The sequence below is a fragment of the Neopelma chrysocephalum genome, unplaced genomic scaffold, assembly GCF_003984885.1.
Source record: "Neopelma chrysocephalum unplaced genomic scaffold, ASM398488v2 Primary Assembly neopelma1_189, whole genome shotgun sequence".
In the NCBI taxonomy this organism is placed as follows: domain Eukaryota; kingdom Metazoa; phylum Chordata; class Aves; order Passeriformes; family Pipridae; genus Neopelma; species Neopelma chrysocephalum.
Window position 1 is genome coordinate 944400 of NW_020897851.1, and position 22845 is coordinate 967244.

Genomic DNA, 22845 nt, shown 5'->3' on the forward strand with positions numbered 1-22845 from the left:
GATCAATGAGGGGTTGCTGTGCCAGGGCAGGAGCTCAGGGGATCAATAACCCAGAGCAGGGGAGGAATTCCAGCAGGGCAGGGGCAGAATGGGGGGGATGTGGGGATGTGGGGACGTGTCCTGCCCAGGGATTCACTCATCCTGCAGCCTCCTGGACCCTGTGCCCTGCCCTGGGTGGAGCTGGTTTGCAGGGCAGGCACTGCTGGGGGGTTGCTGGCCCTGCCTGGGGCCGTGTCCCCGTGTCCTGTCCCTGTGTGTGGCACAGGCTCCTGTCCTGCTCTGCCCCTGGTGCCCCAGGACCCCGGGCTGGCACTGCTGTGGTGACAACTCGTGTGCTCCTTCCCTGGGAAGGCTGTTCCTGGCAGGACACACTCCAGAGGTGCCTTTGAGATCAACCTGGTTTCACAAAGGCACACGTTTTAATTTCTTGGGGTTACTTCTTTTTGCTGCCTGTCTTTCCCAGACACCTCCAGGAGCAGCAGCGTGGCAGGGGGTGGGACATGCCCTCACACACCCTGGGAATGCCACCTCACAGTGGCACTGAGAGTTTGATTTTTTTATTATTAGTCTCTCTTGCAGTGTAATTTTCTTTAAAGCCTTACGCAGGTGCAGATTTCCAGAGTCAACACTTCAATGGTACAAGCAAAGTGAAGGGGAAAACCCATCTGTAGCAAAATCAATGTGAAATGTAGAGCTCTTAAAAACACTGGTTTGCTTTTTCTGTCCCTAGAAGTCGATTTATTGTTAGGAAAACCAATACTTTTCAACACTAATTATTACCATTTTTTTTAACCTTTGTCATGTAAGTTGTGATTAAGTGAATATTAAGTTGTATTTGTGATTAAGTGAATGTTAGAAGGTGGCTGAGGCAGGTGGATCGAAGTTCACCTCCAGATCCTCAGCCAATGAAGCAGTTGCCCTTCAAGAGATGCTTCATCCCTCTCTTCCTTTTCATCTGCAGGAGAACCTCCCAGAAAGGTACCTGAGGTAAAAAGCACATCCTGAATTTTAAGTAAGGTTTTGGGAGTGATTATTTGAACAGCACTTGCACAGGAGGGATGTTTTAGGAGGCTGGGAATGTTGGATTTGGGTGTACTGGTGTGGGGCACGGAGATCAGTAGGGCAGGAGGAATTCCCTGTGTTCCAGGAATTCCCAGGAGTTGTGTTCAGGAGCCTTGGATATGGTGGGTTTTCTCTTGCCACTGTCTTCTCCCTTTCTTCTCCCACTGGAATTGTGAAGGGCTGTGAGATCAGGAGCTATTTTCTGCCCCTCTGGCTCTTCAGCATCACCACACATGGATACAAACACTCTGCTCCTTCCATGAAACCTGCTGGGTGCTGAGGGTGGAACACTGAAAAATGAGACCCTTTGGTGGCAAAGCTGCCCATCCATGTGCTCTCTGGTGGGCAGGGCAGGCCCCTCTCAGGCCCCTCTCCTGCCCAGCCCCTGCCTGGCACTGCTGCACACAGGGATGGCTCCCTGTGCCCCCCACACCCTGCACCAGCAGCTGCCAGGGCTGGGGTGGGCAGGAGAAAAGGAATCATTGTCTCTGCAGGTCTGGAGTCCACAACTGTGCTCTCCAACCACATACAGATGCACTGGAGTGGATTGAATATCCCCCCAGGACCTGATTTCCTCCAATTATGTCATTGCACTAATATAGAGAGATATGTCATCGTTATTTTTGTGTCTCACGGAGGTTCTGTTGCCTCGTAGCTGTGATTGCTCTCATTTAGTAATTGTGCTAAGATTAAAATAATACATTTCTGGATGTGTTTACAAGACAGCAATAACTGTCAGTGTGCTCCCGAATATATCCTCCAGATGGGAGTTTTTCTTGAATGATTTTCAGGACTTTCTGCAAGTTAAAAAGGTTCTAATTGTGGCTCTGAGTGAGTGATGGTGGTTGTTCAGCCACTGTGGTCGCCCTGCTTGGGAGCTTTATTCTTCCTGGAATGATGAGGAATGGGGAGTGGTTGACCCCACAGTCATCAGCCTCCATCAGCCTATTTCTGGATCCAGATTGCAGGACCCACTGGTTGTAAGCTTTTGTTGGCTTGGGGCTTTTTTTTTGTTGTAATACAAGCACTGTGAAATTTGAAGTCCCTAATCCCATCAGCTCTTCCACCTTTCTTCTTGTTTCTCTGTTTTTTTAATGCCCCTTTTATTCAAACCAACAAGCAGGGGAAGTCGGGCATATTTGGCAGCAACATTTTTACTTATTGTGTTGAATGTTCCATAAATACTATAATTTGAAGGCACATGCAAAGTGGGTTCTTATTCAGATTAAATAATGTCACATTAGCATGGGAGCACTTCAGTCTATGTTCTATTTTTTGGTGAGACTAAGTTACCCTTCAATTCTCTGTAACACAAATAGCAATTAGCCAGGTAGGACACACTTTTATTTTCTCCCCTGGGAAGTCTTGAGCTGACAGTTGCTATAGCAACTACCTGTGTGGATTTGGGAGTTATGAGAAATTTAATGCAATATTTGTTGGAGTTTTCTACTGTTGGATGGTGGAGAAAGTCAGGCTTTGAGGCTCACAGGGAATGTGACTCTCTATGTCCCATAATTTGGGGCTCATAAAAGGACACTGGTGGATTGTAGCTTCTGTTTAAAGGAGGAGTCTGGTAATGGGACCTGCATAAAACTCATTAACCACAGCTATTAATTGCTCTCATTGATGCACTTTTACTTTGCCCATCACTTCATTCGTTGTCTTAGGGATCTGCATGTTCAGATGCTGAAGTTCTTCATTTTATCCAGCCTCAACTGTATCCCTGAGAACCCCATGGAATTTAAGGATCTGGCATTAGATTCTGGCATTTCTCTTGAGAAAAGCCTGAACTGGAGAGCAGCTTCACCTGATTTCAGTTCAGGCCCTCCAGGCTGGAGCTGTGAGGTCTGGAGATCCTCCAAGCACAGAGTATTCAATAAAATCCACTTTTGTGCAGCATTGGAGGGCTGCATTTTAATTGAGGGCAAATTAGGTGTTCTTTGAAATCTAGAAGTGAAATAATCAGTGGAATTTTTGGGAGGGTGATAACCTTCATTACAAAAATGATCTGGTGCCTGGGTTTTTATCAGGTTATATAACAGCACTACTGAAAAGTGTATAAAAACCCTCGTGAAAACCTTTGAGTGTCTGTAGAGTTTCAAATTTAATTTCTGTAGGAACTAATCGAAAACCTTAAACAGCTTCTCAGGAAAGTTCTCAGTAAGATTTACTTTATTACCTCCTGCATTCATTTGGTGTTCAAATGGAAAGGGTTCTGTTTCTAGTCAAAACCAGACAAATTAAAAGGCTTTTAACGTGTCAGCGCTGCTGATTTAACCCAAAAGTAGAAAGTCAGTAATTACATCAATGAAGTGGTGAGTGCTGCAGGAATTCTGAGTTCTGGAGTTGTCCATCTTTTGCCACACACTTGTTTTCCTCTCCCTGTGCTTTGCTGGGAGGCTCCTTCCTCTTCAAGGCAGCATCTTGGAAGAATGAAGATGTGTTGGTGGTAAATGTATTCCCCACATTGGATTGCCAAGGCAGGGTTCCTCTGGAAGAGGGATTTCTGCCTGTGCTTGATCCCACCTGGAGGGTCTGGGGGATCTCCCATCTGACCATGAGCCCTGCAGGTTCAGCCAGGCAGGGCAAAGGCTGCAGGAGCACAGGGATTGCAGGTCTGTGCTGTCAAGGCAGGTGTTGCAAGGCAGGTAACAGCAGACAGGCACACTCTGAGTGAAATAAGGGCTGACTGGAGTAATTAGATCCTCCCCAGCAGCCCATAAATTAATGGTGATTATGATTCTTCAAAGAGCAGAAGCAGAAGGTGCAGTACCAGGGCTCTGGTTTATCACGTTTGCTGCACTGTAATGCTCCTTTCATGTTAATATGTACTTTTGTAGTCCAATCTAATTGCAAACACTGAGCAGGCAGAGCCCAAGGCCACAATCATGTTCCACATAATTACCTGAGGAGGGGGTACAGCCCAGCCAGGGGCTGCCACAGCTGACAGGCAGCAGAGGCAGCACAGTCCTCGTGTTCCTGCTTATACAGTAATTCCTCACAGGAAGGTAGAGGGGAGAGCTAAAAGATAATTAACAATCAATTCTTTTTGTGGGATTTTCAATTATTGGAGCAGGTATCTGCATAATGGAGCAATAATACCACATTTGAATTTGTATGTGCTGTCTCATAGTGGAGATGGATTCGTTTAAGCAGAAAGGACTTTGTTAAGGTCCCCAAGGGACCCTTTGAAGCCTGAGAGCAGCAGCTTTGATGTCTGATGTCAACACTGAGGGATCTCTTTGCTGTGATGATTCCAGCCTTTTCCATTCCCATCTGTGCCAAGGAGGCAGGAAAAAAAAAACCTATTTGGAAGATGGAGAAATGAATGGAACCCAGAAAGGAGGTGGAATTGTAGAGGGGAAAAGTATAGAATCATGGAACCTCCTAAGGTGCAGGGCACCACTGCCCCTGTCCAGTGCACACACAGGCACTGAACTGTTTCCAAAAGAGGAAAAGAGGGGAAGAAAGGGTGTTTTTTTTTCCCCTGGAATTTCTAGTGCGAACTTCACTGCCTTTGGCTAAAAAGCAACACAATTTTAAAAGGAAAAACCGTGTAGGTGTTTAATGCGTAGTGTTGACATGTACTTTTTTGGATCCTTATTTTTTTTCAGAAAACGTAGAATTGCCAGGAGGTTTTTACATCTGAAAAGCCATCTCTGCACAGGCCCCTGGCAGCCCTATCAACAGTTTTTATCTGCAGCACAAACTGACAGCCCCTCACCGGGAAATAATTGCGGCTCCGCTGAGTCCAGAGGAGTAATTACTGTGTTGATGAAACTTTTCTCTTTGCTTGCGTTGTGATATCTCTGAATGTCAAACTCACTTGAGCTGACAACACAATTTCCCCAGCAGAGCTGTTGCATCGACCATTCCCCGCTGCTGGGAGGGGCTGGGGGGGTTCCAGTTCCATGTATTTCTGTGGCAGCAAAGGGAAAATCTCAGTCTTGCCAAGCCCTGTTTTGGGAATAACACTCTGAGTAGTGCTGGACTAGAGGTAGCTGTGTATAGGAGCAAGGGCTGAATGTATAATTATAAAACAGCTCTTCAAAGTTAGTTAACAAGGAATTAATTGTAAAATTATTTGTCCTAAACGGGAGGGGGGGGAGTAAGTTTATGTTTGAATGTCTTTGCTGGTAGTTTGAATTTGTGATAAGGTCTCTTCACAAACATTGTGAAACCATCCCTGAAAGTGTTCAAAAAACATGAGGAGGTGGCACTTGAGGACATGGCTTAGTGGTGAACATGGTGGTGGTGCTGGGTTCATGGCTTGATGACCCTAAAGGTCTTTTCCAACCCTAAGGATTGTCTAAGAGTTCAGTGGTTATTTTGAAATTCCAGCATATGCGAGGCCTGACATGAGTATATCACAAAGATGATGTGGTTTCCCAGAGGGATTGATGTATTCCTGCCACTCTGATGCTCTTCCAGCATGCATTTTTGGGGTGGGATGACTCTGGGTGGTACTGGAAGGTCATTCCCTGTGTCAGTCTCAATAGGATTATCCCCAGGAGGTGGCCAGAGGTTGGTGTGCTCTGCTGGGTCTGTGCTGGACAGTTCAGTCTGACTTTTGCTGCAGAAACCCTCAGACCCCTTTTATGCTCCTGTGCTTGGACAAGAGTTAATCATCTCTGCAGAGAAATCCTGGAGCTCCTGGGCAGCCTTGGGAGCCAAACCCCAGGAGCTGAAGGAGCATTTCTGTGAGCAGATCTCAGCCAGCTTCTGAACCCCACGGGTATTGTAGAAACATAATAATGATATTTTGAGTAAGAAATAATGGCTGCTGATTCTAAGCTCATCCAGCAACAAAAGGAAAACCATGAAGGGCTTATTCAATACAATGTGAGTTATGCAGATGTTTCTCAATTTTCTTGCTGAACTTGGATGCTGGAATCAGGGGTTTGTTTGATCAAGGCTTTCAGCAGAAAGAATGGGTCCTTAAGCACTTTTGTCACTGTCTGTGAGTGGCTTATGAAAGCAGGCTGCAAAGGCCCCAAATCAAGTACCCTCAAGCAGAAGGAGCATCTTCTATTGCCCACACTTCAGTCATGCAGCTGGAGTGGAAATTTTCTTCTGTTTGCTTTAGAATAAACAGAAACAAAGTGGAAGGAGCAAAGACACTGCCAGGAGAGAGGCAGGAGGCAGCCAGGTGAAATTCTGCACTGATGTGGTCAGGGAGCCTGTGGGATGGGCATGGCAGAGTGGTGACTTCCCACGGGCAGTGCCGTGGCATTATCCTGCCCCAAACCAGTGAGGAATGAAGGGAACATTCAACTTTGGAGATACCCATTTGCAGAATCATGGAATGGTTTGTCTTGGAAGGGACCTTAAAGCCCATCCAGTTCCACCCCCTGCCATGGGCAGGGACACCTTCCACCAGCCCAGGTTGCTCCAAGCCCCATCCAACCTGGCCTTGGACACTTCCAGGGATCCAGGGGCAGCCACAGCTTCTCTGGGCAACCTGTGCCAGGGCCTCCCACCCTCCCAGGGAAGGATTTCTTCCTTTTATCTAATCTAAATGTACTGTCCTTCAGCCAAAAAATTCCTACAAAATCAGTAAAAAATCCAAAGTTGCAGGCACTGGCAGGGAAATCTCCCCACCACAAAGCAAGGCTTCCAGTGATCCTGGAGATCATGGCAGTTTACTCTAAGATCCTTTAACACCAAAACATCAGGTCCTCTGTGAGTGCCAGTGAGCCAAATACTGCTGGGTTTGCAGGGGAAGAAAACAGCTACTCTGGAAAGAGCATTTTCACTCTAGCAAGGGCAGTTCAGTGCAAGGCAAAGAGTAGGTTTTACTCTACACAAAAATATTGACCTAAAGGATTTATTTGTTGTTTAAAGTGGTTTAAGCAGGCCTGTAATAGTAATAAAAGTAGAAACCATCATAGTCATAGAAATTGTCTTGTATTTTGTCTTTGAGGCATAAGCTTAGCAAAAGCTTAAAAAAAAAACAACAGTGAATTCTTGTAGACTGAAGCAAAAAAACTTGTGTCCCAACTGTATCCTGTCAAAAGGGATTTGGGGCATGTTTATGTTTCTGTATTTTGAAACAACAGCTCTTTTAAAATCTGGGTTTGTATTCACCCAGAAGGATTCAGCCAAAACAGGCAGTGAGGATCCTCCTTGCCAGGCAGCAGAGCCGGGGGTCAAGTTGTGCCTTGTGGGGTTGTGAGTGCTGGGGGAGCAGCACAGGCACTGGCAGGACATGTCCTGTGGTCCCTGGGCAGCTCCCCCTGTGTGTCTGCAGTGCCCTGACACCGATTCACGCTGGGGAGGGACTGAGGGGTCCCTGTTGTACAGCGAGCACAGCCAGAGCCCCCTCGGGCACCAGGCACGGGGGGTCAGCGGTTCCCACCCTGCCCCTGTGTCCCTGGCACTTCAGGGACATCGATGATGTTTTGGGGCAGAAAGTGGCTGAGAACTGTTGGCAGAGGATCGATGCCTTATGACAAGTGAAAAGGCTCTCAAAGAGTTCAGTCCACGACTGACATGAGAGGAGCTGCTCCGATGGAGGGACAAGGGGACAGATGGGAAGAGAAAAGGGAAACCTGGTGGGGAGATCAGAGCAAGATTGTGTTTGTATCGCTTCCCCCTGTTAGAGGAGGGGTGTCGGTGGGGCAGCACGGCCCTCCCCGGGGCCGGGCGAGGCCGCGGGAGTGGAGGTGCAGCAGCACAGGGGAGCGGGGCCGGAGCTGCCCCGGGGGAGCTGCCCCGCCTGTGACACCGGGAGGGTTTGGGGGGCAGGAGCTGTCCCGGGGCACTGACCCGTCTGTGGCACCGGGGAGGGTTTGGGGGGCAGGAACCGGGGGCACTGACTCGCCTGTGACACCGGGAGGGTTTGGGGGGCAGGAGCTGGAGCTGTCCGGGGGCACTGACCCGTCTGTGACACCGTGAGGGTTTGGGGACCGGAGCTGTCCCGGGGCACTGACCCGTCTGTGACACCGGGGAGGGTTTGGGGGGCAGGAGCCGGGGGCAGAGCCACCCCCGCGGGCTGGCACCAGCAGAGTGTGAAAGAAAACCAAGGCAGACCTTTTCCTTCTGCAAGTTTGTGCTTTTTCCATGTCAAACCCTGCCCGTGCTGTCGGTGCCCGGCTCTGCGCGGTGGCAGCAGCAGGAGCTGCAGATCCGTGCGTTTGCTTTCCCGAAGTGGGCAGCGCAGTGGGAGGGGAGGAGGCAGCACCTGGACTGTACCCACAGTATTTCACAGGACAAGCTCCCTTCCCTGGCAGACATTTCCCAGCCAGGTCCCCTGTCGGATCAGCCCAGGGGCAGCGGTGACCTCGGTAATTGTCACGCCTTTCTGAAAGGGTTTCCCAGGTTTAGCGCTTCTCAGCTAATGATGTCAGGGCTCCACCAGGAGATTATTCAATCTGTGTTGGCATTTGGCCTTTGAACGGCTGAAGTATCTGCGGTGACAAAACCCAGCGGGGAAGAATGAGGTGAAACTCGTATTTACCAAGGAGGGGTTGCTCACTCAGCAATAACAGCTTTTCTTACGCTGCTAATTGCCCATTAAACAACATCCATTCAGCCCTTAACTGCCTCTGCCAGGGCAGGGAAAGCTGAGGTTTAACCCTGCCCATGCCCCTGAGTCTCACGGTTTCACCAGTAAAAAGTCATGTGTGTATTGTGAAATGAATACCTCGAGTGCTCGCAAGATCTGCCTTGGCCTCACCTCTCGAGACACTTCAGGGAGCGCAGAGAGAGCAGGAGGACAAAACCTGTGATGAACAGCGCGCTATCGTCCTCTTGTTCCCTCTGATTTACACTGCCAACTGCAGAGCAGCCTGTAATGTTTAACGGAGATAATTAAATATAATTTGAAGGCAAGATAGCTCTTTTTAGTGGTGGAACAGATCCTGCTAACAACCGAACTACCACAGTAATTCACCGGTAAACTGGAGAGGGGATGCACTGGAAGGCTCAGCGCTGACTGTGTTAGGTGATGGTAACTAGAGGCAATGGAAATCAATTAGTTTAACCAAGGTGCTTAAACGCGACTACAGCTGGAGAAAGTCTTGTGAAAACTGGTATTAGGAAGTAGTTAAGATTTATGCTGGTGCTTTAATTGGAGGACCAAGGAAGTCAAGCGATTTGATTCTGCAGAACTTCAAAATCAATGTCGTTGTAAGAGGATTTTATTGACTGGAAGATGAAATCTGATAATGACTGAAGATAAGAAAGAAAGGTCAGGGCCTCTAAATCTCCCTGTCGGTAATTGCTGCGTGTGCCGAGCGCCGGCTCTGGATTTAGTCTGACTTGGACCCGGGCAAGGACTTGTTGGGAAGAACCGACCACCAAGCCGAGGCGGAGCACGGGGGCCGTGCAGAGCCCAGCGCTGCCCCCTGGGCTCGGGAGGTAACGCCCGAGAGAACATTTATTAGAGTCAACTTGCCTGGGGGAGCAGGGCTGGCTCGGCTGGACTGCAGTCACACACTCGGAAAAACTCCTCCTTTGGATGCTCCCTCTCCCCCGAGGCCCCGGGCTCGTCGCTGACGGAAGGTACAGTTTGTCACAAATTCAGCTTTGTATTTACAAGCTTCCTCGAGGCTTCCCCATGCAGGGAAGAACAAGGAGGTACAAATTCTCCCCATCTCTTCCTGCCGTGTGCCAGGGCACAGCAGTCAGTGAACACAGCCTGGTTCGGGCTGAGCCGATGTGCAGCTGAGGTGCAGCTCAGGGGGCAGCAACAAACAGGGTTTGGTTCTTCATCCTGTTAAAACGTATTTAATAAGTTATAGATGCAGAATAGGGGCTGTGGGCCTTTAGCTTTGGTCAGACCGTGGATGACTTAAACATTTGAGCTGATTTTGGCTTAAAACCCCGGTTTTTCTCCCCCTGTAATACTCCAGATTCCTTTCAGCTTGAGTACCCCAAGTGAAACTGCTGCTAAGGAGCTCTAAATAATTCAGAGTGAGTTCAGTGTTGCCTCTGAGGTGTGACATGTGGGAGCTGATTCCAGAGTTAACCTGGAGCTGGTGACGAGGAATTGAGAGCTGTGGTGGGACAATGCAGGACATGGTGAAACCACACTGGAAAATGGTTTGGATATTGCTGTAAATTGTTATTGCAGCATCTAATTTGAGATGGAGATTTGGGTAATTCTTACGATAAAAAAGGCAATGTTTGGTAATTAAGAGAGGAAGCTCTTTGTGATGCGGTGAATTAGCGTTGATGCACAGGGGCACCTCCCAACGATATGGGGGATCGTGGAATGACTGGAATTTGGCAGTTCCTAAAATGATAGACTTTTTGTAATTAAATCTCACTTAAATGAGCACCTAAATCATCTTGTATTGTGGGATTACCCATTCCCAGTTTAGCATAACAATAACCGCCCATCTGCGTGCCACAGAACCCCAGGATTGCACAAACGCCAGGCGGGCGGTGTAGGAATTAGGATGGATTGTGCGGTTGCCATGGCAACGGTTTGTTCTAATTGCGATACATTAGTAGCAACAAGAATTGGCTGGCTCAAGTCACCGAGTTAATTAAATGCAAACTTGCGCAGCTCTGAAGGAATAATAGAGAAAATTAACACCTCCCGGTGCCCCCCTGTACCGCGGGAATGACTGCGCCGGAATAATCCCGGAGCTTTGTGGATTCCTGTCGCGTCTCTCCCGGCCCGGCCGCGTTCCCGCGGGATGGAGGATGCTGAGGTGCGGCGGGAGGGGTCAGGGGAGCCCCTTTGGACCAGGGCAGCGCGCCGGGAGCCCCCGCGGTGGGCGAGAGGAGGGGGCTGTGGTGGGAGGGACGGGCACAAACCTGGCCGTGATCATAGGGCTGGGGCTGAGCCTCAGGAAGGGCGTTTTCAGCCAGGAGGATGCTGTGGTTTGAGCTTCAGGAGTGCATCGGGGGGGGGAATTATTTGGGGTCGTCCTTCTTGTGGGTACATTTGAAACCATGCGTGGGGTAAACCAAGGTCTGCTGCCCACACCCCGCGTCTGAAATCCCTTTGGTTGGTTGGTTGGGGGCTTAACTTTTATTTTTTGTTACAAGGAATATTTTCCTTCTTGTGCCAGGGTTTAAATTCGTGATGGTGGCTGGTGAGGGACGAAGGCTTTGATACCTTATCCATGAATCTTCCATTCTTTTAGGCAGCTCTACCCCACTCTCTGTTCACCTTCATCCTTTAGAAAATTAAATCATTTTCATAGAATGGTTGGGTTGGAAGAGCACTAAAGCCCATCCAGTGCCACCCCCTGCCATAGGCAGGGACACCTTCCACTGGCCCAGGTTGCTCCAAGCCCTGTCCTTGGACACTCCTAGGGACAGGGAAGGCACAGCTTCTCTGGGCATGTTAGTAAATAAATAAATGAATAAATAACCCAGTTCAAGTGACTGATTGGCTGCAAATGCCAACTGCTCTTGGTACTGGGATGCAGTCCTGCACAGTCCCACATGCTCCTGACCAGCCCTGTGGGGGCAAAGGACAAGTCCAGCCACAAGTTTGTTTCTAAGTAGCCAAAGCAATATGTAAATGTTCTGGTTTAAATAATAATTACATTATCATTTCAAAAGTTAGCTGGCTTGCTTCATATGTACATACACGTTTGCCAATGCTTTTTATTACCAGTGTTCTACTCTAAAGTGCTCTGAAGAGAAGTAATAAGTGTAGGATTAGCCTTTTCCTTCCCCCCCCCCACACCAGCTTGCACTTCGAGTTCCCCTGAAGGTCTCCAAGAAGAATTAGATCATACTTGGTATGCAAATACATGGAATATATTCTCAATAGGGGCCTGGGTGAAACTTCCCTGACATTGGAATGTTCCCGCTGCCTTTTGTGGGGTTTAGAGCAGGGCCCCAGCCAGGGAGGGAGGGAGGGGACCATAATTAGTACCCCAGAACTGGCCAAATTAGCAGCAAAACAGAGATTTCTTCAGAAAATGTCCCCAGACCTGGTGATGCAAATAGCTCCCCAGAGGCTGTGTAGCGTGGCAGCACCTCACTGCAGTTTTTATTGGGGTGCAACCTCGTGGGGTGACAAACCCAGAGCATCACCAAGGTGCATGGGCAGAATGTCACTGTTATTAAAGGTATTGCACCCAGCTGGGGAGGAGGGTAAGTCTTGTTCTTCTGGGAATGCTCTTCATTAGGAGCGTGGCATGGGCTGAAATACCAGCTTTTTGGCTCTGTCAGGACTCCAGACTGACAGCTCAGGAAAGCCTGGACTGCACTGAGTGAGGCAGGCACCGAGTGTGCACATGAGCCTTCCCAGCTCCCTCTGAGCTCCAGGCAGAGCAGGAGATCCAGGAGATCCCCCCTCCTGGGGCTGCCCTGCACTGGCTGAGATTGGCCCCTCACATAAGGCTGTTTTGGGGCTTGGCTTTTTTATTTACCTTCTTTTTCCCCCCCTCAGCATTGGCTTACTGGGTTACTGCATGTGATGAGAGCGCTATGGAAATGCTCATATTTATTCTGGATTATGAATTCATTGCAAGGCCTGACCACCTTATCTGAAGGGGCTGGTTGCTGTCGTGATGTGCAGCTGAGTGATTTCCTGGGCAAGGAAAATCAAGGGAATTGCAGCCCCCAGCCTGATTAAACAGTGTTGAGTGGGGAGAGAACCATCGGGGCACTGGGGCCTCCCGTTTCCAGGCTGTGGATAATTTTGGCAATATTTTCCAGCAAAGCTGCAGCTCCCCTGGCCTGCACTCCAGTTCCATTGCCATGACAACCTGGTGCAGCCCCAGGAGCTGCTCTCACTGCCCAGCCCGGGGCTGGTTGGGACCTGACCTGTGTTGTGCACAACACACCCCGTGTCCCCTCCTCTGCCCACCCTGCCAGGAGTGCTCTGCCTGTGAAGAGCCAACCTGGGAGCCAAAGGGAGTTGTAGGAGCTCCTGCTGGTGGGTTTCCATCCTGCTTTTCCTCACAGGAAGGTTCTTTACACCTGGAGATGACTCGTGCCTTGCCTTCCAAAAGGCTCCGTGCAAAGGGGGGGGAGAGAAATGTTTGGTCCTTCTCAGGTGTATCCCGAGAAGTGATGGCAATGGGGTTGGAATAGAGAATCTTTAAGGTTGGAAAAGACCTCCAGGATCATAATTTGAACAAATACCCATGTCCACTAAACCATATCATGCAGTGCCACATGTGCTTGGTTTCTAGCCCTGCTCTCTTTCCATTTGAAGCCATTTCCCCTTTCCTGGCACTGCTCACTCTTCTCCAAACTGGGGTTTTTTTTACTCCAGAGAAAAGTACCTCCAGTGTGGGAAGCCCAAACATTACTCCAGGTTTTCCTGTCTTGGGTACTAAATGCCAGCACCTCTTTTGAGCTGATGGAGACTTCTTCTAGGAGCATTTAATTCCTTTACCTGGTGATCAGAGAGGTTCACCTCAACACAATCAGCATCTAAAGTTCTGTTTTAAAAAATATCTCTTTATTCTTGAGGGGTTTTTTGACTATTTATTAGCTCTGTGTATCCTGAATGACTGCAAAGTAAAGTTCCAGAAAGCTGAGAGGCTTCTCTGCGTGCCAGATTCTTTAAACCTGATTTATTATGCAAGACCATTTATGAGGGCCATAATATTTTTAGTTCCCCATTTACTTGCCCATCTGTGTGTTTACTTACACACACATTAACTTGCACTTTGTTTTTCTTTCCATAATCAATACCTTTCCCTGATGTTCCTCCTGCTTGTTCCTCCATCTAATGTAAATGGAATTGTCTTGAAATGGTGTGGCCCGGGTTTATTTTCTATTTAGAATGCTTTAATAATGCAAGAGAAATTGTGAGAGAGCTTTGGCTGGTGTTCCCTGGGTGGCTCTTTGGGGAGGAAGCAGTGTGTGTGTGGGAGGGCTGGCTGGGCAAGGGTTGGTGCTCAGGATGTTTCTGGGAAGTCCATCCTGAGGGTTTCTGCTGTGCTGGCTTCCCCCTGGATGCTCATGGTTGGTCTGATGGGATGCTTTCAACTCTTCCACAACTTTTCTCTTGGCACTAAGGCTGGAGGATGGTGGTGGCAGATCTTGGTGATTGCAGAGCAGCACCACTGTCCCTGAGCAACCTGGGATTGTGAAAGGTGGAACTGGGTGAGCTTTGAGGTCCCTTCCAACCCCAACCACTCTGTGATTCCATGATCTTGTATTGCTGGAAAAGGGTCAGTTCATGATCACACCTTCTCAAACCAGGTTTCAGGGCGAGGGTTGGCTCATGCCTGGCTCTTGTCCCATCTTTCCCCTTCCCAGAGCCCCCCTGGGGTGGCTGTTCCTCCGGCGGCTCCGGTGCCAGTCGTGTCCCTGCTGGATGGTCCCTGTGCTGGGATGGTCCCTGTGCTGGGAGGGCTCACCAGGCTGCAGGGACACAGCCCTGGGGTCCTGCTTTATTTTCCTCACCATCTCAAACTGAGTGTCACAGGGTTGGTGTGGGTTTTTTTTTTCTCTTTTTACATTGAATTATTCAATAGTCGAAGTGAGTAAAATTAAAGATTTCTAGAGTGGGGCCGTTTGGAATGTAAGAAGGATAGCAAAATCTATTTCATTTGAACTCTAATCTCTGGTCATGTATAAAATGAATAAAATGCAATAAGTGTGGAGAAATATGATTTACAACAGCAGCCGAAGTCTGGCTGTGAATACCCTCAAATGCCAAGATTGTGTGTCAGTCAATTTAGCAGTGCAGCAGTGAGGGGAGCTCTGCAATGAAGGCTTTCTCATTTTTCCTGTTTTTTTGGTTTTTTTGGAAAAAGTGACAGATGAAGAATTATTTCTAGCTCAGAAAAAGCAAGTGCTCAGCCCGTGAGAGAGGGAAAAGCCATTATTTTAATAATAGAAGTTGGGGATGTACATTACTTCTGTTGCACTTTGTGTTTGTCTCTTTTGGTGATGTGTAACTTATTTTAGAGCTATTATAACAAACAGGAATGCCAAGCAAGAGATATTAGACAGTTCTGAGGATTGATAATGGGATTTCTGGAGCTGTTCCCTGCTGTCTGTGCCTGAAATACAGCCAAGCCCCGCTGTGACTGACATTTCTTCTCACCTGGAGACCCTTTAGTGACCCACAAGAAGTGCTTTGGTGGGTCTCAGGACACTCGTGTTGGGGACAGAACTGCACTGGGTAACAGCCTTGGCTGGGATCCCGTGGGAAAACTGCATCCATTCCACATTCTGGTGGCCATCATCCATGGACATGGAATTAGCACGGATGAAAAATAAGGAGAGGTTCCTGCAGCTGTTTTCTGTCTCTCCATTGTCCCCATCTCTGTTCCCAGGGCCGGGGCAGGGAGGGCTTGTCCTCACTGTGACCTGGGCAGGGTTCACAGCCTTGCCACCCCCCCTGGCTGCCCACCCCAGGTGGATCTGCAGCAGGACCCACGATTGTCCCCCCCAGGCAGGGCCAGCAGGCTCAGGGCAGTGCTGGGGGTGCAGGAGCACAGGACAAGTGCAGGTGAACTGCAGGAGACACAACCTCCCCCTGTGTCCGTGGTGGGGATGCACAGACCTCAGTTCAAACCTTCCTGTCCTTGCCAGACTGTTCCTGCACATCCTTCTGTGCCAGATTTCTGCTCCAAGGACAGTGGAATTCAGGAGTCGGTTCCAGGGAGGCACCAGCTCCAAACACCTTCAGTCCTTTGGTGACCTGAGCCAGGGCCAGCACTGCTCATTTCTTGGCTGAGCAGCTCCCAGGTGACTCCAAGCAGTTCCTGGGCATCTTTGTTGTCTCTGTGCCTGCTGCAGAAAGCAAAGGCAGCTCTTTTTCCAAGGATTCTCTGCAGAATATTGGCTGTATAAACTGTTTGACTTGTGGGACCGTGTCTGATACTGCTTCCATTTCTTTTTAGCTGCTTTGAAAGCAGCAACTTGCTTTTCCACTGCTGCTCTGTCCAGTTATCTGGCTAATTTAATTTCCTTCTAGATAAGCTGTTAGAGTTTCTCTTGCAGGCAAGAGAGACAAAATTCCTCCTCCTTCTGTATCTGCATCATAACCCTCAGAGCAAGTCCTTTAACATTTGCTATTTTGAATTATTATACAAATTACAGATATAAGCCATAAATATTTATTTCTGATGTATGCAAATTTCTTGCATAAGGAAGCTCCTATTATAAGGGAACGAATTGTATAAAATATAGAGCTCAAATACTCAATATGTGTAAAATACCTCAGTTTACTTCTTCTTTACTCCCCACGTTTGCCTGGACCTTCCCTCCCCACACAGCCTGTGCAGTGGCATCGGGCACCAGGATGGCTGAGAGCACATTGATATTCAGGACTTTTTACTTCCCATGTTTTTACAAGCACATAACGCAGTGGAAGCTAATTTTCATTTTTATTAAAAAGTGTTTCTCGTTCTTATATTTACACAACATAATGCAGAGAATGAGATGGAATCTTCAGATGACCTGGAAGAGCCTTCTGGGAGATTTATAAACTGTCTACTTCATCTGTAAGAACATTTGTTTTAATTCCCATATAAAAGTGAGATAAATTGGCTTGTAATAACACGAGTCCAAAAATATCTCAAGTTACCACTTTATTTCCATATTGCAAAATAACACAATTCAGTGCATAATTAGAAAGCTGAATTGGAAAAAAGGAGCATTTGCTCCTGATTACACTGAAGGCAAAGCTTTAGCTTACAAAAAAGCATTTCTGACTCCTAAAGGGACTTTTCTAAATCTGCAGCCATCAGTTCAGTTATTATATAAACTCTAAGTTCAGTTCTCATGGCCCAGCAGCTGGAAATCTTTCCACTGGGTTAGCAAAGAGTCAGAGGCCTGATCCTGCAGTGCTTTTCTTCCCAGAGAAATCACATTCATGCAAAATCATCCATTGATATAATTTGTCCTATAAAAATTGCTGGTTATTAGATGTGTGTGTTCCAGACCAGTCTAATTTTCTCTCAAGGTTTTGAAGGTAATTTTTGTCATTTGCATGAATAAAGCAAGAATCTGGAAAACACAGAAATCTAAAATTCAAATGGAAATCACTTATGTAAAAGAAGTGATAAAATCTGGGTGCTTTTGCATGTGAATGATGTCCTCAGGGTTGGGTTTTCTCCAGTGCCTGCTTCAAAGTCCATGCATTTGTAACAGTGTGGGAAGTCAAAATCTGTCAAAATTCAGAATCTGCTTGAGAGAGAAGGAGATGTGAGTGAGGGTGATCCTCCAGAATGACTTTGTCCTTCTGTCACGGGAAATGTGGCTTCAAACCCTCCATGGGAGGGGACTTGCACAGACCAACATCCCATTGTTTTTAGAAAGCCTTCATTTTTCACTGGTAACATTTAGAATCCTGGAATGGTTTGGGTTGGAAGGGACCTTAAAGCTCATCCAGCTCCACCCCTGCCATGGGCAGGGACACCTTCCACCAGCCCAGGTTGCTCCAACCTGGCCTTGGACACTCCCAGGGATCCAGGGGCAGCCACAGCATCTCTGGGCAACCTGTGCCAGGGCCTCACCACCCTCCCAGGGAACAATTCCTTCTCAATATCCCAAAATGCCCTCTGGCAGTGGGAAGCTATTACCCCTTGTCTGGCACTCCAGGCCCTTGTAAACAGTCTCTCTCCTTTCCCCTGAGCTCCCTTCAGGCACTGGAAGGTCCCATGAGGTCACCCCAAAGCCTTCTCTCCTCCAGGCTGGATCAGCTCGATCCCAGTTCTCATTCATGTCAAACTGGAGCATCTCCCACTAAATCTGCATCTAAATTTCTTAATTTAATCTCAGGTCTGGGAGCTGCCAGGCTCACCAGCCAGCTGTAAAAGGCACGCACGAGTTATTAGAGCCCCATTGTCGGTTGAATCTGATCCTTTGTACTTGGAGTCACCCATTTGCATTCATCTAAAGCGCTTTCCAGAGTTTATCAGAAGAAGTGAAATAAGAAATGAAATAGTTTCACGTAAACTGCATTTTTATGTCTGACTGGTAAAACCACAAAGCAGAGATAAAACACATAAAACTGAGGCTCTGCATAATAAGCATATCTATTAGTTCCCTTATCTTTGCACAGCTCCCATTTGTCATGAGCAGCATTGTGTGTCACTCAGCCTGCCTTGTTCTACAAACGCTCCTTTCTCCCTTTCCTTTTATCTCCCATCAGCATTTCTGAGGTGGGAACTTGGCTGGGGGGTGCTGCAAAAGACCCCTTTGATTAAATAATCGTTTCACCTTCGACCCCTTCATAGCAGCAAGAAAGAAAAATTAACACCTGTGTGGGCTGGAGAAACCCCTTCCTGGGGCTCTGCTGGTCCAGCTTTTGCAGCAGCCCAGGATTGAGGTGAAAAGGTTGGTTCAAACCCTCCCCAGGGTGAGTCACCTCCCAGTAAGGCCAGTTCCCCACTGGAGTAGCCCATGGAAAACCACGTCAGGGAGCCTGTGGCTGGTGAGGTGCTCAGGAAGTACCTGCTGTCTGACTTAAAAATATGCTATTTTTTCCTAATAAAGAGCATAACTGAATGTCACGAGCACAGAAACCATTGTGTACTCTCTGCAAAGTTATTTCAATGAACTGTAGAGAATTAAAGTACAGGAAAACTGAGATAATCCCTCTTTCCTCAATTTTTTTAAAAGCAAGAAAGCTTTACTAGCTATGTTGTTATAGTTCCCCTTTTGTAACTTATGGTTTGAATTTATATCAGAATTATTTCAATCCAAATAAAGAGATAGAAGCTGTACTGTACCAGACTGTGGGAACTGTGTTGGTAAGGACAGTGAGGTCTGTAGGACTGAGCCTCACAGAGGCTGCTGATGGCTCAGGCGGGTGATTTGTGTTGGACCTCGTGGTGGTTGCAGTGCAGAGCCCTCAGCTCACACACCTTGGGTTCCAAACCGCTGTCAGGGGTTATTTAACGCGCGAGCTGCCGCAGCCCCCGGGTGTGTAACCTCTCTCCTTGTTGTGTCCCCCAGCTCTACATACAAACCACCACACTCACGATATCCATGAACCTCAGCGCGTCGGTGGCGCTGGGGATGCTCTACATGCCCAAGGTTTACATCATCATCTTCCACCCCGAGCTCAACGTGCAGAAGCGCAAGCGCAGCTTCAAGGCGGTGGTGACGGCGGCCACCATGTCCTCCCGGCTGTCCCACAAGCCCAGCGACCGCCCCAACGGCGAGGCCAAGACGGAGCTGTGCGAGAGCGTCGACCCCAACAGTGAGTACAGGGGCTGCATGGGGCAGGGGGGGCACGGGCTGGCACCCGCGGGCAGGGCCTTCATCCTCCTCCTCCTCCTCCTCCTCGGCCGCCTCCATCGCAGGGTTTGGAAGTCTCGTGTTTCTTTTAATTCTTTATTTCCTCCCCCCCCCCCCCCGCGTTTTTGAGCTGCGACTCCTCCTCGCAGTGTGTTTGGTAGCTGTGAGTAGCTCCTCCTTCTCCTCCTCCTCTCCCTCCTCTGTGAGTGAGATCAGCAGCACCCTTGGGTACCAAACCCCTCAGCCTGTGCCCAACTCGCCCTGGCAGGGACAGGTTCCAGGGCAGATGGAGGGACAAGGACCGAGCTCATTGATAACTCTGCTAACCTGAGTTATCATTTGCTTTCGTGCAAAGTTTCTTTGCAAAACTGTCACAGTCCTTGAAGGTTCCCATTTAGGGATTTTATCCGGCCCTAATGCAAATCTTGCCAGCGATTTAAAAGGAAAATAGATGGAAAAGACGCTTCCAGTTTCCCTAATGTGCATAGCAGGGGATTGCGCAGCACGAAATTACAGACTGAGGCCATCAAATTCGATTTGCATTTGAATCTGGAAGGGGCTGAGGAAGGAGACAGCTGCACGGCTCTGCAGCATATTGGGAAGGTTTGGGCACGTCTGCAGTTTTTGTGCAAAACAGATCTGGATGTGGAGAAATGCCCTCTCCCTGCCCGGGATCTGCTCATCCGTTGGCTGCCGGAGCCGCTGCCACTTCTCGTCTCCCAAGTGCTGCTGGAAGATCTGCCCGGGAGCAGCTCTGCTGTCAGAGCAGGGTGGGAACAGGCAGCAAAGCACTGACACAGCACTTGGCCTCCCGTTACTCACCCCGGGAGGGCCTTTCTCTGATGTCTCATCATGCAGGTGTACAAAGGATATTCTAACTGGGAACACTAAAGTTGAACTCTCTGAACTGAGACTCCTCCGGAAATGGTTCCCGTAAATTAAGGACCATATTTGGCCTCTTCCAGTTATATTGAGCAGAGCCCTCAGTGCAGGAGGAAATACATGGAATTCCTGCATTGGAGCGTTACCCAGTGACAGTCAGAGTCCTCTGCCAAGGAAGGGAAAGAAGGGGAAGAGAATTTGCCAGTCAGCTGGGACAGGGCAATGAATGTGTGTTGCTGCTGCACTTCATCAGTCACTGGTTTGGTCAAATGAGTTGCAATTAGTTTCTCCCCCAGAAAACTCAAAATATAAAAATTTCCTCTCAAAGCTTGAACCACAAGAAAACCACTCCAGTTGTGATGCTGCAATTCAGTGTGGAGCCAGAGCCCTGTGGGACCCCCAGCCTGGGGATGTCCCACCCCAGCTGTCCCCTCCTGGTCTCATTCTTTTGTGCTGCATCTTATTGTTGGTCTCAGACTTCTGACAGTATTTCCCCTTCCCACCAAAGAACAACCAGATTTTTCCCTAGGAAGGAGTTATGTTTATTAAAAAGAAATATTGCCCACTTAACCCCCATGTTTCTGCTAAAATACAACATTTTTCATCTAGGGCTATGGACTAGAATATGTTTTTAAGAGGCAGAAGAAGGGGCAGAGTCCCCTGGCTTGCCCAGATCTGCCACTTTCTGCCTTGAGCCTTCACTCAGTGGGATTCTAAGGCACATAAATTCATTTGTTAACCCTGCCAGCCTGGAAATGTTCAATATATTAATTCCTATGTTTTTCCTAAGTACTGGGCTTTTATATTTTTTTTATGGTTTGGAAAATACATTTTCTTTTAAACCTTTTAATTATTTATCTAGAGTTCCATCTGTTCATTTATCAGCTGCACCTACCACTCCTAGTTCATTCCCTGGGTATGTGTGTTCATAAAAACTATTATTAGAAAATCAAATTAAATAAACTACTGTACTTAAAATATTTGGGTCCCAGTGTAACTACTGCAGTCACTGGGGGTTTCCTATAGTGTTCAATAGGTTATTGATCGACCCCCTGATCAGGGTGTCCATACTTAAAGATGGTTTTGATGTTTTTATAGCAATTTAACTTCGAAAAAATATTTTATGCAGCGAATAAGGAAACTTTCAGAGTTTTACCAATTGGAAAATAGGAAATATGGATAAAAAATTGCCCCAGGTGCATCAACACAAGGAGCACTTACCTACTTTTTTTAAAATCCCAAGTATCTTCTTTCAAAAGCAAACCAGAGGATGTCTTTGCAGTGTCTCTCTGTACAATTGCTTCGCTCCCAGTGGTGGCTAACGACGGCCCCTGGCTGGGACCTGCCCTGGGAGCAGCCCCAGGGTGGGAAGTTCTGCTTGTTGGTTCCCTGCCAGGCTCCTCTGGAGCTCCCGGGGGGCAGGAGGAAGGGAAATCAATGGAAGGGGGTTAAAGGCTGAGCCAGAGACTCCTCAACACTGCACAGAGCAAACCTGGGGCTGGCCTGGCCTCGCTGCCAGGGCTGTTCACAGGGGTAAAAGTACAGTTGGGTTTTCCAGTTTGATTTTCTATTCCCTTTCCCAGTGCTGCTGTTGCTTGCTCAGGTGCTGGAGACTGGAGTTGCCATTTCTATTGGAAAGCCACAAACCTTTCACATCTCCCCAGAACCAACCAGCACGGAGCCACCAGTATGGGATTCACGTACCTCCAGACATGGGGCATTTGGTGACTGAGCCCAGACTTATGGCCTGTCCTACTCACGTGCCAGAGTCAAACCAAAAGCAGATGTGGATGGTTTTACAGAGGAAGAGCCTTGAAAAAATCTCCATGATTTAGCAAATTTGAAAAGAATAGAGAAGCTGTGACTGCCCCACCCCGGAAGTGTCCAAGGCCAGGTTGGACGGGGCTTGGAGCAACCTGGGCTGGTGGAAGGTGTCCCTGCCCATGGTAGGGGGTTGGAACTGGATGATCTTGAAGGTCCCTTCCAACCCAAACCATTCTGAGATAATGAACTGAAGATGTGCTTGTAAAGCTGGAAGGCCTGTAAATGTCCTGAGTGCCTCCCCAGGAGCAGGTGATCCTCAGCAGTGATGCTGAGATCATGTTCAGCCTCTGCACACAACTCTGGGGGCATCTGCAGGAATTCAGGCTCAGAAACAAACGTGCAGAGCACCTGGGAGAGCTGGACTCACCCACTGGGGGTTTAGTGTGAGTGTAAAAGAAGAGACTGATTAACGTGGGAGGAGAATCACTCACAGTGCAGTGACCTCACAGCCCACTGACTGGGGAACAGGGGCTCTCCGTGGTCCAGATTTTCTTAGGATCTGTGGGAAATCAGAAGTTTCCCAAGCTGAGCTCCCCAGCCATGCTGTGGGAGGGCTTTCCTGCTGGATGGGATATATTAAGGCCAAGCTTTTCAACCTAGGAGATGTCTCTTAGTCATTCCTGTTTGCCATCTGGCACGTTCATGCTTCCACTCCTCCCACAGCTTTGCCCTCCTGATGCATGTTTGCTGCAGGTTTGGACGAGCAGAATGTGGTGCCCAGCGGCTTTGTCCACATAATGAGTTCATCCTGCTCTCGTGTGTCTTTGGCTGGATTTCCCCCTGTTTGAGAAGGCACTTCTCGAGTGTGAGCTGGAGCAGACAGTGAATGCTCTGCTGGGCTGTGTCTGCTCCTGTTTGTGCTGCAGGAGCAGAGCGTCAGACTGGGAGAGAAACATTTGAACCTCCAACCCATACTTAACTTATATTGAGATTTACATGTAATTACTC

General features: G+C 48.4%; 1 protein-coding gene across 6 annotated transcripts in view; it reads left to right on the plus strand.

Annotated features, from left to right (window-relative positions):
- Positions 1–22845, plus strand: part of GRM7 (glutamate metabotropic receptor 7) — a 220307-nt gene that overhangs the window by 179868 nt on the left and 17594 nt on the right. For all 6 annotated transcript variants that reach the window (XM_027702625.1, XM_027702626.1, XM_027702627.1 and 3 more), the window contains exon 9: positions 18907–19153. In XM_027702625.1, the coding sequence (XP_027558426.1) occupies positions 18907–19153 (247 nt within the window). The remainder of the gene's footprint in view (positions 1–18906; positions 19154–22845) is intronic.